General features: G+C 41.8%; 1 protein-coding gene across 1 annotated transcript in view; it reads left to right on the top strand.

Annotated features, from left to right (window-relative positions):
* Window positions 1–14,021: 14,021 nt before the first annotated feature.
* ATXN7 (ataxin 7) overlaps window positions 14,022–18,715 on the top strand; it is an 87,312-nt gene continuing 82,618 nt past the window's right edge. Inside the window, 3 exon segments of the mRNA XM_057554953.1 lie at window positions 14,022–14,159; window positions 14,555–14,905; window positions 15,149–15,217. Of these exon segments, the coding sequence (XP_057410936.1) occupies window positions 14,566–14,905; window positions 15,149–15,217 (409 nt within the window). The 5' untranslated portion in view covers window positions 14,022–14,159; window positions 14,555–14,565.

Below are 18,715 nucleotides of genomic sequence, written 5' to 3'. Positions count from 1 at the left end.
CTTTTGAGCACAGTGTCATTGTGAAGATAAAATGAAAGAATATATACAAACGTGTGATAGTTGTTTTTTTCCTACTAAAGAAAGATTTCTGACCCCTATTCTAAGTAGAAAAGTTACTATATATTTTTTTTTTTAAACTTGACAGAGACATTGTGAAATCTTTTTTTTTAATTAATTAATTTATTTTATTTATGGCTGTGTTGGGTCTTCGTTTCTGTGTGAGGGCTTTCTCTAGTTGTGGCAAGCGAGGGCCACTCTTCATCGCGGTGCGCGGGCCTCTCACTGTCGCGGCCTCTCTTATTGCGGAGCACAGGCTCCAGACGCGCAGGCTCAGTAATTGTGGCTCACGGGCCCAGTTGCTCCGCGGCATGTGGGAATCTTCCCAGACCAGGGCTCGAACCCGTGTCCCCTGCATCGGCAGGCAGATTCTCAACCACTGCGCCACCAGGGAAGCCCCCAAAAGTTACTATTTTTAAATGCTTATTTTTAGTAACTGCCACTACCATTTTTCTCTAGGAATAGGGTTTCTCTTAAAGCATTTTTACAGTATTCAGGCTAGTAAATGTTGAATTCTTTTAACGGCAAACACTATCTTGGGGGAGATTTCATAGCACTCTGATGACTTCCTTGGATACTTTGGAGATATAGCTGAAGTGTTCTGATGGAAAACTGAAAACTAGCTTGACTTAGAGAAGTAGGGTCAAGCACACATGATGCCGGTGTTGTTGTATCTGCATCTCCAGCCTACCTTGAAGGAATCATCGTCAAAGAGGTGGTTATCTGTAACATAACATCTTTATTGGCTGCCTCTATCCTGGGAATTTGTAGCATCCTTTGAGTGATTTTGCATAGCCGTAAAATGTTTAGAATGCAAAGAAATGAATTTTGGCTCAGGACAGACGTGTTAAACAAGATAGTGGCTTTTATTGGAAATAAGGCAGAAAAGGAACACTGAAATGGAAATCAGAGAAAATTTTTAAAAGATAGGAGACTGGGAAGCAATTAGAAATCTGAGAAAGAGAAACAGCTGGCTTATAAAGATTGTAGGAATGATTACTTTACTGAATGATTACACTGCTGAGTAACATTTTGTGGGTGAATAAAACAGACTGTCTAAAAAAGGGAGAGGGGAAGGATATGATCCAGGAATAACTTAAAAGCCAATAAAGGTAATTATGAAAAAATGTTCAAACATGGCATAGAATTTCAGCCACTGACTTTGGAAGATGCTTTATTGGCACCTCAAACCATAGAAATATTTGCCATCTTAGAGTACGTGATAATAAATAAAAGTTGAGCAAAGCCTTGGTGTATAGCCAGTGAGGATTATAGGAAGAGAAGTGTATTACTAGTGAATTTTTCATATGAAATCAGCCTGCCTTGTGCTTTATATACTTGGACAGCATCTGTTCCATAGCTGTGTCATTGCCCATATTTGCTGTTTTTTCCCTCCTGCACGTCAAACTTGAAAACCAGCTTAATTTCTAACTCTGGTTTGTTAATCTCCAGTCCCTTGATTCCATAACTCAATGCTCTTCCCCAAATTAATTTGAGTAGTACCCACATTCTACTTGAAATATGTATGAATGCATATGCACAAAAATATGCAGATAAGGGAACGGGTAATTTCTTTGTGTTTTTTTAGGAAGATGGTTTAATTGAGTTTTTGTTTCCTGTTTGTACTATTATGAATTGCTTTTATAAACTGCTGAATGATAAAGGACAGAGAGAGCTTTCCAAATAATATTCTCACTCAGTGTGTTATGTGCATGTTAAAATCTGTGATTCTGACAGGTTTCATAGAGCAGGCTTTCTGAATAGCCATTTTAAAATTTAAGTGAAAACTCATTAGTGGCAAATTACACACAGTGATTTTAAGCCCCAGGAGGCTGACTCTATGTACATATTGAATAGTTGTTTGTTCTTAGTTTATTGTATAAATATAGCCAATTAAGTTCATTGTAAAAAAAAAAATTGCATTTGTTGTAAAATTGGTGAAGTGACTCGAATTTTAACACTTCGACATTTTAAACACATATAATTTGGGGACTTCTGGCAACTAATGAGATTGTAGATTTCTGATTAATTTTATACATTGTTTCATCGCTTTGCCCCTTTTCTTTTTTTGTAGGTCTGAACAAAATTAAGAAGAAGGAGCTTCTACAATCGCAGCAGATGAAGATCCACTGGTAAATCGATCAGGATTTTTGGCCTGCCCTCCAAAGAAAAGGTAACTGGTTCTTTCAACATAGCACAGCTGAGTAAATGCTGCAGTGCCTCTGATTATAATGGAGTTTGAGTTTTACCAAAGGATGATAATTTTTTAAATTTAAGGTATCTGAGTAAGGTCTCCAATTTTAAGCATTGGATCATTGAATATGATTTTATTAATATGAAATGACAGTGAATTTTAGAGTACAGTATTTTTAGATGTTTGTCAAAATAAAATCTGCTAAATAACCTTCCCTCCCCCAAATTCATTAAAAGTTTTGGAATACTTTGGAGATAGGAACCTGCACCGCCCACCCGCCCCCCCCCCCCAATCCATATTCACCTTTTCCTGTGAAGTTGTCTAAAGATGTGCTCTTGGATTTTTGTCCTGTTCTACTTTCCCAAGCTCCTGTTTTCTCCTCTCTACAAGCAATGTAGACCCAGCTGCTGAGGGCAGGGGAGAGCCTAAGGAAATTGTAAAACAGACCGGAGTACTTCAGGTGCACTTTCTGGGCCCAGTGCCTTTGCCCAGCCTGCCGGCTCTGCTCGTGAGCAGTTCCAGATCATTACAAAAATAGCAGCCACCATTGATTGAGTTCCTCACTACATACTCACAATTTTCATTTACTATTTGGGGAGGAGGGTGGTAAGTTTCATATAATGTGAAAAAGAAGAAAAATTTCTGAAGGTGTTTTTATTTAAAAAAAAAAAAAATGATGCATCCTCCCATCTACTCTTGAAAGGAATGAGGGGGGCTTCCAAGTTAAGATGCAGTTTAAGATGAGTCATTGAAGGATAAAACTGAACAGAATCCAAACAGAAAAGACCAAAGGAGTTTCAGCCTCTGAAATTGGTCAACTTACATATTTAGGCAACAAATGCAATGCCTCAGTCAGGTTTTAGGCATCTGTAGCAAAGATGGAAACATTTTGGACAACATGAACATGCATCTGCAAAGGTAACATTTTCACTGTGACCAAACAGAAACAGAAGCTTGTAGAAGGATGTAGCAGTTTTGTTAAGGTGTTTAGAAGAACAGGACTGGGCAGCTCCGAAGTCTCCACCTTCAAAATAGGCCCTTAAAATTTTCCAGCCCAAAGCTGAAAGGCCCGCAATGAAGAGGTATCTTTCAGTGATCATCAAAGTCATCACAGAGGATGGCATTCACTGTGGAATGTCTGGAAAGTGCCAGAGAAGCAAGAAGCAGGGCTTTCCTAGATGGTGGTCAGCAACTGGCAGTGGTGGGATATGAAGGAGTGGGAGGTGAAGGTAGAGAGGAAACATATTTGACAGAAATATGCCAAAGGACCTCTTTAGTCCATAACTGTTTACTGAGCTTCTACTACGTGCAGAAGGATTATCCTTGAGGAGGAAAAGAGAAGAATAGGAGGTGATTTTCACAGACTATAATTATGACTCACCCTTTTTGAATACTGTTCCGATGAAAAGTCAAGTATAATAGGATACTAGGAAGCCAATGACAAGGCGGGTAAAGAAGTATCGCAACTCAAGACTGCAGGGATCAGACATGTGGAGGAATGAAATGGACCAGGTGGAACTATGAGAAACTGTTAAATTCATGACTAATCTCAAAGGGCTTACCTTTTCAGTGCCAGCTGATTTTAGGCCCAAAATCCATTCAACAGATATTAATGGAGTGCCTACTTATATGCTGTGCTCTTTCGGGCACTGGGAATTAATTAGTAAATCAAAGGGGCAAAGTCCCTGCCATTGTGGTACTTAACCTTTTAATAAGAAGAAACAGATAGTAGGTAGCAAATGTAATAAGTAAATACATTGATTTGACTTCTGTTTTAATAAAACCACTTTGGCCACTATATTGAGATAGGATATAGAGGGCAAGGGTAAAAGCAGTGAAAGCAGTTAAACTGTGGTTATTGAAATAACCCAGACCTTTCAAAATTTTAAGGGAACTGAAATCTTAACTTTAATGACTTTTCTTGAGTTTTTCAAAGTTAGCAATTTAAGAAAACAGTTTGAGTCCACCTAAATAAGTCAGTGGGATTCTGCCATGTGGTGACAGTTTGCTACCTTGGGTATAGAAGTGATAAAGGAAGTCAGAAAAAGGTGAGGACTTTGGGCCAGGCTAAGTTGGGGAAGGTCAGAGTTGACTTGAAACTCACATGAAAGCTTGATTTTGATTAGCACATGAAACTGAAGGAAGGGAAAAGATAATGGCATGTAACTAGTCACAGTAGCAACAAGGTGGAAAGAACCCAAACGTCCATCACCTGATGAATGGATAAACAAACTGGTATATCCACACAGTGAAATTTTATTCAGCCATAAAGTAGAAAAAATTACAGATATATGCTCCAACATGGGTGAACCTCGAAAACCTGGCTAACTGAAAGAAGCCAGACACAAGAGGTCGCATACTGTATGGTTTCAACATTGTGAAATATCCAAAATAGGCAAATCTATTGAGAAAGAAAACAGATGTGGTTTCTAGGGGCTGTGGGAGGGATGGGAGACGGGGAGTGACTGCTTAACGGGTACAGGGTTTCCTTTCGGGGTGATGAAATGTTCTGGAACAAAATAGTGATGATGATTGCACCACATTGTGAGTGTACTAAATGTCACTAAGTTGTATACTTTAAAATGGTGAGTTCTATGTTATGTGAATTTTACCTCAATTTAAAAAAAAAAAAGGCTGGCATGTGGAAAAGTATTTGAAGGATGTGTATTTTACGTCTTGTTTAGCTGGAGTGGAGTCTTTGTAAGTGGGCGTGATGGATGATAAAACTAGGAAAAAAGGATGTTGAGTCAGATAGTGAAAGTTGTTGGCTGCCAGGCAAGCAGTTTAGACTCTCTTCTGTTAGCAGCTGTAAAACATAGTAGTGTGTACTCCCTAAGTAAGAAGGAAACTGAAGAGAGGTTGGTGCTTTGGGAATCGCAGCCTCTGGGTTTCAAAGCAAAGCAAGCGGCCTCTGGCTTTATCAATCTGTGTTATTGCTGCTCCCCTCGTGGAATTTTATGATAATCTCATGGAAGTCGCAAACAAAATTAATTTAGAGTTTCTTCATCTTTTAAAGAATATGCTTATTATAGTTCCTGATTATAAATGTTTGTTATTAAAAAAATTAGGTAACTGTGAGGTGATTGATATGTCAACTAACCTTATCGTGGTAACTGTTTTGAGATATATATATATATATCTCCATATCTATATATCTATCTCAAGTATCTCAAATCATCACATTGTATACCGTAAACATACACAATCTTATGTGTCAATTATATTTCAGTAAAACTGGAAAAAATTTAAACATTATATAAACCCTAATAAAAGGCATAATAATTACATTCCTTCCCTCCCTCGTACCCAAAAGTCCAGAGCTATCTAGACTGTTTTCTGTGAATAGACATATCGTCATCATCATTATTACATTTTCACAAAAACAGGCACATATTATGCATAGTATTTTGCATGTCACTTTTAAAAAACTTACATCTTGGCTGTCTTTCTACTTCTTTCCTTTGGATTGCTACATTATATGCTAGACTTTCATTTGTAAAAACAAACAAAAAAAATTGAAAAGCAAATGCTGTTTACCTCTATTACGAAGAAAATGAGGTATCATAAAATGTAAAAGTAGCTAACACTTAATGAGCCCTAACTATTTGCCAGGCGCTCTTCTAAGCATATTAATTCACTCACTCCTTGTAACAACCTGATGAGGTAGATACTGTTTTGATCCTTTTACAGAGAAGCTAACTGAGGCAGAGACAAAATGTGTCCTGTTGTGGTCCATGTTTAGGCAGTAGCAGAAATGGGCTCCAGGACCAGCTTCAGCTCCAACTGATGGTTGTTATGAGGGACCTTGTGGCCAATGGTGTGAGATCATAGAGATTTTTCAAGAGAAGTCAATCTGGAATTTTGTGTGAATTTTTCCAGATTTTAATGTTGGCTTTTAAAAAAAATAGCTTTATTGAGATATAATTTAAATGCCACAAATTTAAATCATTTTTTGTATATTGACACTTTAATTGCCACTTTAATCATTTTTAGTATATTGACAATGTTGTGCAGACAACACCTCTATCTAGGTCTAAAACATTTTTATCACGCCCAAAGGAAACATCGTTTCCATTAAACAGTCACTTTCCATCCTCCCCTCTCACCAAACCCTGGAAGCCACACTACTCTGCTTTGTTTCTGTGAATTTGCCTATTTTGGATATTTCACATAAATGAAATCATATAATATGTGGCCTCTTGTGTCTGGCTTCTTTTACTTAGCTTGTTTTTGAGGTTCATCCATATTGTAGCATGTGTCAGTACTTCATTCCTTTGAATGGGTGAATAATACTCTATTGTGTGGCTATACCACATTTTACTTAGCCGTTCTTCAGTTGATGGACACTTGGGTTGCTTCCACCTTTTGGCTTTGTGAACAATGCCATTATGAACATTGGTACACAAGTATCTCTTTGAGTTCCTGCTTTCAGTTCTTTGAGTGTACACCTAGAAGTGGAATTGCTGGATCATATTGTAATTGTTTAACCTTTCGAAAGACTGTCAAACTATTTTCCACAGGGGCTGCACCATTTTACATTCCCATCAACAATGTAGAAGGATTCCAATTCCTCCACATCCTTACCAACACTTGTCATTTTCTGTTTTTGTTTGTTTTTATTTCCTTACTAGCCATCCTAGTGGGTGTGGAGTGGTATCTCATTGTTGTTTTGATTTGTATTTCTCTAATGACAAATGATGTTGAGCATCTTTTCACGTACTTGTTGGCCATTTGTATTATCTCCTTTGGAGAAATGTCTGTTGAGATCCTTTGCCCATTGCAAAAATTGGATTCTTTGTCTTTTGTTGTTGTTTTTGTTGTCAGAGCTCTTTACACATTCTAGATACAAGTCCCTTATCAGATATTGGATTTGCAAAAATTTTCTCCATTCTGTGGGTTCTTTTCACTTCCTTCAGGGTGTCCTTTGAAGCACAAAAGTTTAATGATTTTGATGAAGTCCAATTTATCTATTTGGCCCTGTTGTGTACGAAATACTTGGTAAGTTGGATTCCAGCCTTCTAATCATCCACTTGTGATTGCTGCTGTGCTGCCACTTCCCCCAGAAACCATTTGGAAAAATCCTAATGTTTTGTGAAGATCCCTGTTTTCTGAAGTGGAGGCAAGAAGCTCTAGAAAGCAGCAAAGATAGATCCCCTCCCAGTAGTGGTTTTGTTTTGATTCACCTTTTCAGCTCCTGAAGTTCCTTCACTTCGAGCAGTTTGGTGGAGAGGAGGATGCACTAGAAAGTGGACAAGAAGATCATGGTCTCTGGGTCCTGCAGATTTTGTGTCAAAAGAGAGGTTTAAATAGGTTAAAATAAAAGGTCAGAACTTTGCCTTGAGTCATAGGTGGTACCATTTAAAATCAGAGAGGCCGTGGGAGTGAATTAATTGTGTGTTTCTGGGAAGAAAGGTTTAGGGACCCCGAAATCTGGAGAGTCATTTGGGTTCAGGTCTCGCCTTTTGTATGAGAAAATATGTGTTTAAGTTGGGGGTTGAAGATAGGGAACTGTATTCATTCATAGTCATTCATTCACACGTTAGTGAAATGTAGTAAAGTCTGCACACCATCTATCTTTACCAAGACATGGAAGGTTTTATTTTAGAGGTGGAAAGGGGATGCAAGCCTTTGTGGAACAGTCTGCCTTTGGGGAAGCAGTACAAACCCAGATGGGTTTCTGGATCAGGGTGTACACAAAGAATGTGGAAAAGTTAGGTGGATTGTGTTTGCTAGATCTATGTCTTTACTTAGGACTGGAACTTTGCTGCAGAAAGGGGGAAGAAAAAGCTGTGTTGTTCCTTCCTTCTTGTACTAACACACCTATACTGTTAGTCCTAGAGTTCAGCCCTAACGCATTTTGCTGGCCAGCTTGGGGACCTGGCCACTGCACATCTTATGGTATGAGAGGAGGTGGGTTCCATGTTCCAAATGACACCCTTATGTTGGAATGCAAACTGTTAATCCTTGGGAGACTAAGCATATATCTCATTGCCACCTTGATTTCAGGGCATATACTCTTAACCCTAGTCCAGGAAGTCCAATTTAGATTTAGATGTAGAAGTGGGGATGAGTTCCTATGAGCTTAGTGTGAGAGATCAGGAAAGATTTTGTTAAGGAAATGGAACTTGAGGGGGAACATGACTGAACAGTAGGATTTCAGCCAAGGGAGGGAAGTATTACAGATTGCGTGGCCTGTATGAACAAAGGCTTGAGAGCTGGGATCTGGAGGAGGAGCATATTCAAAGCTATGAATTGGTCATTTGGGCTGGACTGTAGGGTACCTGCAAGAGGGAACACTGTAGATGTGGTGGAGCTGAGCCTGGGGCCAACTGGAGAGGGCCTGGAGTGCTAGGAGAAAAGTTTTTATTGAGTTCAGTGGTCAGTGCTGAGCCCCTGAAAGTGTTAGAGCAAGGACTGACAAACTAACGCCATGCTTTACCCTGCAAGAATGATCTGCTAGCATATCATGGCTAGATTAGAATTGGGGCTTCTTATGTGACAGGCATGGTTCTGGTAATGATAGCTCTAGGGTAGGGTACTTTTTGCACTATTAACTTTCTTAATATTCCTCATAAAGTAGATACTCCTATTTTATATCATATTTATTTATTTATTTATTTGGACTTTGTTGGGTCTTTGTTGCTGCGCGCAGTCTTTCTCTAGTTGCGGCGAGCAGGGGCTACTCTTCATTGCGGTGCACGGGCTTCTCACTGCGGTCGCTTCTTTTGTTGTGGAGCACGGGCCCTAGAGCTCGCGGGATTCAGTTCTAGCAGTGCGTGGGCTCAGTAGTTGTGGCTCGTGGGCTCTAGAGTGCAGGCTCAGTAGTTGTGGCGCACAGGCTTAGTTGCTCCGTGGCATGTGGGATCTTCCTGGACAAGGGATCGAACCCGTGTCCCCTGCATTGGCAGGCGGATTCTTAACCACTGTGCCACCAGGGAAGTCCCACATCATTTTATAAATGAGGAAACAGGCACAGAGAAGTTAAAATTTCCCCAGAGTTATACAGTAAATAAGTGGTAGAACTGGGATTCAGCCTGGGCATATTGGCTCTAGAACACCTGTTCTTAACTGCTGGGCCCATAAGATGGTAATACTTACCATCACTTCAGTGAAAGCTGATTGGTACAAAGGTGACATAGGGAATTATTTTTAACAGTGTGTTTAATCTTTGCATTTTAGTGCATCTGAGGCAGTGCACTAGAACTATGACTATACAGTCAGCCGCTTTTTATAGCTAAATGTTAGTCCATTTAGCTATTTTTTCCATTCCTTTCCTATAACTTAATCCTTTCTCTCTCTTTTTAAAAAAACTCTTTAACCTGAAGGCTTTAAATGAAGATTTTAAATGAAATTTGTCAGTCCTTCAAAATTACAGGCCGGTATTAAATTCCTAGAAACATTTGGGCCTTATTCAGTTTAAAGTTACATGTTAATACCTTTTATATGTGTATTGTTAAATTTTCTCTCTTTTCAAGCGGTTTGCTATTACTGGTGAATGATTCTTTGGAAGAATTTGTACGTAGCTCCACACATATGATTAAGAAAACAAACCAAAAATTCAAAACTTTGAACTTTTGGGCAAATGACAGTTTATAGAATGACTATGCATACAGGTCAAGTCTTTAAAAAGATAATTACCTTCATCTTTTAGTCTCCACTTTTGCAACTCTCCTTATTATTCCTAATTTCGCACTTGATTGTCAGCAATTCTAGCCACTGAGCTGATGAGTTAAATTTCTTCCACTGTTCTCCCCCTTCTGGAATACTGATGTATTCATAACAGGCTGTAAGGTATTTCACTAGAGGGAGCACAGTTAAAGAGGGGCCTTGCCTGCCATACCCCTTATTCAGAAGAGAGCCCTGGCTCTGTCTCCAGAAGACAGAAGGAAAGAGAGAGGTGTGGTCAGAGGAGGGAGAGAGGATATGAACAAAGGCACAGCCAATTTTAGGAGGAGATAAAGCATCCCAAGGCAACACATTCCTAATTTAGTGGTTCCAAGTTTCTTTTTACTCAAATGACTGCAATCCTTTGGGGTTGATAATGGAGAATCTCTGTTATCAACCCTGTAATTTGCACACATAAATATACTGTAGTTGCTGGTTTTCAAGTTTATTAAAATGTTGTATTGGGACTGGTTGTTCTTTCCAAATAAAAAGGGTGGTTGTGTGGGGTCTTGCATCTTAGGCAAGTTTTGGACGGTTTCAGCCATTTTACATGAAACCGAATGTAAAGATTTTGTTATGGTTGTTGCTGTTGTTTTGTTTTGTTTTTCATTTAGTGATGCCTTTGGCCTTTGAACAAAGCATTTTACAAGTGAATCTGCTGTGCAAAGAATCCTTTTTGTAAAGAGAGACCTTGTTACCCTGGCACCTACTGGGAACATCCCTAAATTTGGATGGTGAAGTAAGGCCACCTTTTAAATACATCCCTGGAAGGGATGAAATACTCAGAACTTGGCAGTGTTTCACTTCTGACGGCCTAGTTCTTAAGCCACATACAGTCTAATTGGTGGTGACAGCTTTTTCCATAAGAGCATTTTGATTAAAATTAAATCAAAAAATTTCCCCTACTTCTCATTCTTCTCACGTCCTCAGTGAAATTGTTGTGTTTACTCTGGTGCCTAGCAGAGTGCCTGGTATGTGGTAGGCAAGCAGGAACGGTTTGATAAATTGAATCCTCATTACTCAAACCTTACAAAACATATCATTTATCTGTACAGACAGATGCTGAATATCTTCAGAACTATAGGACATCATCAGAAGTACACCAGTAGGAGAACTGATTGATAGCATACAAGGAATGCTATTACATGAAAATAATTATAGTAAATGAATGTAAATTGTATTGTTCATGTTTTAAAATATTTTTTGGGTGCAGAGGAGGGGTGTTTAGGTTAAGAAGTCATCAGGTTCTTTGTTATAAAACCAAGTGTTTGAGTTTCTGTTGTACTCTTGTTTATAGAGAGTGCCCTTTGTATAAGAACACTTTTTAAATGTTGCCCAGATTTGAGTATCAGACAACTGTACTTTCTCAGCTAGCAGTTTTGGCTTCTGTTGGTGACTCATTCAAACGGTTGAGAAACCCAAACCAACTATGGATATCAGAAACTGCATGTTCTGGAAGGGGTTAGGACTTTCTCATGGGTGAAGAGAATGTAGTAAAACGCATTGTCTGCAGCAGAAGAGAATTGGTAGGGAGATGGCCAGGAATTGCCTGTCATTCTCTTGGTGCTCACATCTTCTTCAACTTGGTAATACATTTCTTAGATGAGAATAGATCTGAATTGCTCTGTGTGATATAACATACTTGTTTATAGTGTTTGTTTTGTGTTATTTTGTACTTTCCATGGATCTTTTTATGCAATCCTCAGAAACCTGGCTTTATCTCTGTTTTACAGATTAGGAAACTGAGGTCCAAGTAAATTAGGTAACTTGCTTACATTACACAGTTTGTAAGTGAAAGACCCAGTATATGAACCCAGAAAAAATTCATAGGGACTGGCTCCAGAGCCCTTCCTCATTTTCCTTATCTGTAAATAGTAATACAACTCCTACCCTACACAATTGAGAATATTAATAGAGATAATGCAAAAAGGTACCTATAGCAATGCTTGGCACCTAGTAGGTGCCCAATAATTGATAGCTGCTATTAGTAACAATTTCTCTTAATAACTATCATAATACTAAGAGGATATTTAGTATTTTTTATTCTAAGCCCTGTTGTGTTTTCTTTATTAAACCAATCAAAAAATGGGGGGGGGGAAGGTATGAAACAAGAATAAGGACAGAAGTTGGAAGTATTATAAATTGCCATATTGACCCCCATTGGCTTGAAGTCATATTAGTGAATCTTGAAGTATTTTCACATGTAAAAAGGGGGAAATCAAGCAGTGTCTTGAGGAAGTAGGACTGTACTTCATGTTTGCCATTCTTCCCCTTATTTTCATTCTCACCCTCTACTCTCAGGGATCAGAAGGGCTGTACTCAATAGGCAAGCTGTCTTTTGTACCTATATAGCTGGGTGGCCCTAAGCTTTTCTTTTTAATGGTGGCTCCAAATTCAAATTTTTGTTTCCCTTAAATGTAGAATTAGAAAATTCAAAACAATTCATAAATTGTGTACTTTAATCTCGGAAAACCAAAAAGTTAGGTGTTTTTATGTATTTCTGTAATTCTACAGATTTTTCAGTGATTTGGATGAATGAAAAATTGAAGGTCTGCATTGGTGACATCCAAGATTGAGGGCCTTGGTTAAGAGTTAGGAACCTTACTACTAAGGGAATTATGTTTTACCTATGCATTTTTTTTCCTCATTGATGCTCTTATGTAGGAAGTTAAAGCTTTAGAAATATGGTTTTTAATCCTACCAATCATTTCTACCATTTTTGTTTATTCTGTTTTTTCTGCTTCTTAGGTAAGGACAGGAAGCATCCATAGTTTTGGGGAACTTTTGTTTGCATGCAATCCAGGAAAAAATGTACGCACTTATTTCTAAACATTTAAAAAATAAATTCATATATATGTGTGTACATATATTTTATTTTAAATTTTTTTCACTAAAGCCTTTAAATTTTGAACCCAAAACAAGCACTTTCTACAGGAGCCCTGCATTGAGTTTAGGTTGCAATAACATTTCCTTATTTTTACTTTTCTTTTTAAACATTTTTATGTTTCTGAGAGTTGGATTTTGTTTCTTTAGCAGAGAAGTTGGCCACCTCTATGACGCCAGATGTTCTAGATAAAAAACCTGAATAAGGCCGCTTTTTCCCCACCTAAAGAAAGCACCTCTAGGCAAGCAGCTATGACACACGTGCCTCAGGAGTGCTGATACTACTGCTATGTGAAACATGATGATTAAAATCATTGTTTCATGTCTCAGGCTGCAGATTTTCACATCAGTTTGAAGGAAGAGTAATGATAAGAACACTTAATCGAAAGTGCTTGATGTGGTCTGCTACTGTTTCAAATATTTCAGGTGCTTTAGTTCATTAAGTAGCCCTGTATTTTATCTTTACCCATCACTTGAGCAAAAGCTTTGCGCGCAGTCTGTGTATTGGGGAGGGGTGCTAAGTTTTGTGGGCCAATGCTTAATTTAGTGAACAATATCTAACAGAAAACAGTATTTTCTAGGAATGCTGTACCTACACCTAAACCTTAGGTTCTCTCCCTGCCCAGGCAAAAGCAATCATAAAGAGGGAGACCAACGGCTTGAATTAAAACTAAACTAGATTTGGGGGTGGGGTGGGGTGCGGGGCGAATGAATCACTTCCAGGAGCATTGGAAAGGGAAATAAAGAAATTTGGGGTAGTGTCTCCAAAACAGGTAAATGGATTCGCCTCGGTCTCTCTCTCCTCCACTCCATTTTACACTGATTTCATGGTCTCCTCTTTGCTGGACGAGCTCAAATACCCCGGGAGCACGCTGTGACCTCCCGCGGTGGGCTTAGGGCCGACACCTGGGACTGCACCTGGGCCGCATTTCCTCGCCTGCCAGTGGTTTCCTCCACGCCAGGCTTCCGCTCGGCGGCGGTTTCCCATTCATGCTTTTGACAGACGCGCGGCCGCCCGCGAGCGGAGATCCAAGTGCTCCCTGAACCGGCCCCTGCGTCCCAGGTCGGACCCCGGGCGGGAAGGCCCTACGGCGACGCCGCCCGCTGGTGCTCCGGGGCCAGCCGGCCGGCTTCTCCATAGGTGGCTGCGTTTCCGACTTCGCCCTGGCTCCACTCCGGGGGCTTGACGCGCAAACTTCGCCGGAGCGAGCTGAGAGGGTGGGACCGGCGAGGGGGAGGAGGCGGCGGGAGGCGCCTCCGCTTAAGGGAGCCGGCCGGGCGCCGCCGCTCGGACGGACGCGCGGACGGAAGGGAGGAGCGGGGCCGCCGGGCCCGGCCCGGGGATGCGAGCGGCCTCAGGGTGGGCAGCCCGAGGGCCGGGGGTGCGTCTTGGGCCTCCCCGCCGCGGCGGGGCGCGGGGCTGGGGCGGAGGCAGCTCGGGGCGCCGGCCTCCGCGCCGGCTTTCCGCGGCGGAGGCAGGCTGGGGACCCTGCGCCGCGGTGGCGGGTCGCCGGCGCTTGTCCCCTCCCCCGAGGGGCGCCGGAGTCGAAAGCGAAAGCGAGCCCGCGCAGCGGACTTTGCGCCTGGGGCGGGGGGTGGCCCGGGAGGAGACGAGCTGGGGGGCTGGGCGGCTGGGGGCGCTGTCAGCGCGCCCCACCCGGCCCGCGGGCCGCGCACGCCGCCGGAACTCCCCGGCGCCTCCTTAAAAGCGGCCCCCGCGCGACTCTTTCCCCCCTTTTTTTTGTTACATTGTAGGAGCGGAAAGAATGTCGGAGCGGGCCGCGGATGACGTCAGGGGGGAGCCGCGCCGAGCGGCGGCGGCGGCGGCGGCGGCGGCGGCGGCGGCGGCGGCGGGCGGAGCAGCGGCCGCGGCTGCCCGGCAGCAGCAGCAGCAGCAACAGCAGGCTCCGCAGCCCCAGCGGCAGCCGCCGCCGCCGCCGCCGCGGCGCCTACGGCCGGAGGACGGCGGCCCCGGGGCCGCCTCCACCTCGGCCGCCACCGCAATGGCGACCGTCGGGGAGCGCCGGCCCCTGCCCAGTCCCGAAGCGATGCTGGGACAGTCGTGGAATCTGTGGGTCGAGGCTTCCAAACTTCCTGGGAAAGACGGTGAGTGTCCACGCCTTCCTCTCCCCCCCCCCCCCCGCTCCGCCCCCCCACCCCCGCTCCCCCGTCGTCTGACCCTTCTCCCTTCCCCCGTCCCGTGACCCGCCCCCTCGGGGGTCAGAGATGCTATCGCTCGGTTGGGGAACGCGGAGGTGCCCGCACCTACTCCGTGCGTGCGTGAGCGTGCGTCACACTCCCGGCCACTGACCTGCCTCTCCCCTCCTCCTGTGTGTGTGTATCTCCTAGGGACGGAATTGGACGAAAGTTTCAAGGAGTTTGGGAAAAACCGCGAAGTCATGGGGCTCTGTCGCGAAGGTGAGTCCAGCCCCCTGAAGGAGTTTGTGCAAGCCTAGGGGAAGTATCCCGGCCGGCTAGCCAGGGCGGGAGCTCGAGCCCACCTGACCCGCTCCGCCCCCGCACGCGAGGATGCTGTCTGAGGAAGAAGGGGGAGGACTGCGCGTTTGGAAAAACCCGTTTCCGGGGGCTTCCTGTAACGGGGAGCGTCAGGAACCCTTCAGTGGAGGCCTGGTTGGGTGCAGTTTGAGCGGCGCTCGGTGATGAGCGCTGGGGAACAGCAGTGATTTTAACCCAGATCCGTTCAGGTCTGACCCCCTTATGGAAAAACAAGAGGAGTGGAGGAATTCTTAGTTTCCGAAAGCTTTTCCACGAATGTTTTAGGGGGCTCTGAAAAGGAAACCTTGCCACCTGAAATTTATTGCCGGCAATCAAAATGAATTTTGAACTTTAAAAGTGACACTTTACCTGTGCAGCCTATTTCTATGGGGTTTAAGTTACAGAATTTCATCAAAAGGATCATCACAATTGAGGAGCTCTTGGTCGGATTTTTTTTTCCTTTTTCTTTTTTTTTTTGAGCTGCCAAAATCAATGAGGCGGTGGGGGTGAAGAATTTTATATGGTGAAACAAGCCTTTAGTGCTCTTAGCTAGTGAAATCGGAGTCTAATTATTGGTCAGTTTTTAATAAAACTGGTAGAAGGGTACTCTAGGGAAATAACTGTAGTTAAAAGTGTGCCTCCAAATGAAAGATCAGGTATCTAGGAACTGTCAGACCTTTACTTCAGATTTTCTTTTTCTGTGAATAGTCACCTTTGCTGTCTAATGCCCCTGCCAGGCCCGGGCACACTGTGGTCAGAAAGGACTTCTGAAGCCCAGTTAATTTTAGGTTCAGTTCAAGCGATTCCTTCAGTAGCAGTATGGACAAGGACTTGAGTGAGCTTTGGTATCCAAAATACTGAGTTTATTTTCCCAGTGCAGTTTTATTTCTCAGTGTGACCATGTATTTTGGTATAGTTATTGTCAGGGGCCCAAGAATAGGTACAGCTTTGGCAAGTGGAATATTTTAAAGTCCAGAGTTGGCCCATTGTTATTCTGTCTCCACAGTTACTTCTTGTTTTTAGTGCCTGTGTTGCCTCCATGTTCACTGTTTTGGTTTTTTTGAACTGGCCATTTGTTGGCCTCTTGGCACTAGGAGGAAGAGCAATACCAGTGGCAGCTCTCTGAGAGCTTCCAATTGGAACAGATTACAGAGCAAATTAGTTGATTTTGAGAATGAGAATTGCTGTTTGAGACTGAAGGAAAGAGAGAGAAAGCACAGGACTTGCTGGCGATGTTGCAATAGGAAAAATCAGTTGTTAGTCCGGTTTTAGTTTTGAATTGGCAGCCCGCCTGGGCTTAAAAAATTAAAATCACTAGGTGGTAACTCATAGGAAGCAGTTGGAGTAGAGCTTTAGAGGACCTGACCCGCTCCTGTTCTTAGTCTCTTTCTCTGGGTGTGGATGCATTTTCCATAAAGGGTTTCTAAATCTGTGTGAATACAGGGTGCTAATTATTGGTAATTCCCTTATAGAGGATGAGTAAGTGTATTAGTGTTTAACTGGGCAACTTGGTCTGGATTGAGACCCAACCAAATTTAGTTGCCTGGACCCACTTTTTGCTGTATTTATTATTTTCAGTTGGGACATAGTCATGAGTGGATTTTACCAAGAAGATCTAGGACCTCTTAATTACTTTATTCAGGCACAAAGGGATCATAGATTATTTGGTTGTGTGTGCTTCTGACCTATCAAATTATTAGTGACTGTTAGAGGTGCCATTTTTTTGTAAGCTGCTCTAACCGTTCAGAGGATGCTGAAGCAGCCAGGATGGCTGAAACACTGCCTGCCTGTTTTGAGTAGAGACTGAAGTTTTTAACGCAGTCAGTTCTTGATTTATTTGTGACATTGTGCATTTTCTGGGACAGTTTAAAAATCCAAGCATAAGGATGTTCAGCACCTAACACAGTGGGCCTTTGTTTTTCTAACAAATAGTTCATGTCAGGCTGTTTAAGAAAGAAAGATACATTTTTAAATTATCAGAAATTATTAGACAGTTATCCTTTGTCTTTGGTTGAGATTATCTCCTACCAAGAAAACGTGTTTTGGAATTAACTTTATACTAATTCCTCTTGTCAACAAAGTTAAATTGGGAAGAGATATGTAGATAAATTGATAATATGAATGAAGCACTCAGTCAGAAACTCCTCATCTTGGAGGATATTTAGGAATATTGGCCAGACGTTTCGAATTCTCCAGTTCACGATTGTGCATCTAAGAGTTGGAAACCTGGGTATAAGATTAAGTTGCTTAATGTTGCATTTCACCTTTCAGAATCTAGCTTTCCCCTTTGTAAAAGGAGATGATAACACCTACTTCTCATGGTTGTTATAAGGGTTGACATTAAATTAGATTATGGAAAATGACTTTTACACATACTAATTCTTTTCAACCCTTTTAAATGCTGGTAATCTTAGACCTGATCTCCTAATTTGGTATTTGTCTAGGTCAGAGGTTCTTAACCTGGGGCTTGAATGGGCTTCAGGGGGTCATAGTTCCCCTGAAATTGTATGCAAAATAGTATGTATGTCCACTTTCAGGGCAAGTGTTCCCAGCTTCTCTTGGATTCTCAAGGATTCTTCACATATCTCTATCCCCCAAAATTCAAAACTGCTAAGCTAGGATCTCTGCCTTTTTTTCTTTTTCTCTTTTTTTCTTTTTGCTCCTGTAGCTTATTTTGGCCAGTTTCCTCATGTGAGACTGCCCGAGGGTTAATGCTGTGGGAGAGGTCGGAACTATAGATTTAGATGGAAGTGAGATTATCTGTGGTTTAGCTAATATGTCATCCCCCTGTTTTCCTATTAGCTCAAGTAGGTAAATGTTAGGATAAAATTTCAGTTATCTTTCAGAGGTCAGTCTATTCTTTATCTGCATTCTCACAGTTTTATTGCCTTGATTGTTTTATTCTGTAATTTGTAATATTATTTGATGGCACATTTGGTTTTAGTGGAAAAAGGTTGATAATACATTTTTAACTTTTTCAAAGACTAAACTCAGAAGAAAATTACCTTTTTTTAAAGGTGATTTTTGAAATTGTAGATTTAACAAAGTAATGTTTAGATGAAATTAATTGGTATGAGTAACTGACTAAGGTTTCCATATTAGTACCTGAAAACGTAGGGAGCTTTAAAAAATAAAAACATTAAATGCCTTAACTTCACAGCAAGTTGAAACAAAATGTAAAGTGTTATTGTGGGAGTCAACAGTGGAAATATGACGTTTTCTTTGGGAAGTCATTCCTAACTTCTCTTGCGCACACTTCTTATACAACATCAAAGTACCCAGTACTTTTCCTTCCTCCAAACTCTCTATCACCATTTGAAAGTGTGTGTTATGTGACGGCTCTTTTATTAGAGTGCAGGCTCCCAGAGGACAGGCTTCTTATTGACCAAGATATATTGAGCTCCTGCACATTGTTTGTGT

The sequence above is a fragment of the Balaenoptera acutorostrata genome, chromosome 10, assembly GCF_949987535.1.
Source record: "Balaenoptera acutorostrata chromosome 10, mBalAcu1.1, whole genome shotgun sequence".
Taxonomy (NCBI): domain Eukaryota; kingdom Metazoa; phylum Chordata; class Mammalia; order Artiodactyla; family Balaenopteridae; genus Balaenoptera; species Balaenoptera acutorostrata.
Note: the sequence above shows the minus strand (reverse complement) of the source record. Positions and strands in the feature narration are given on the sequence as shown.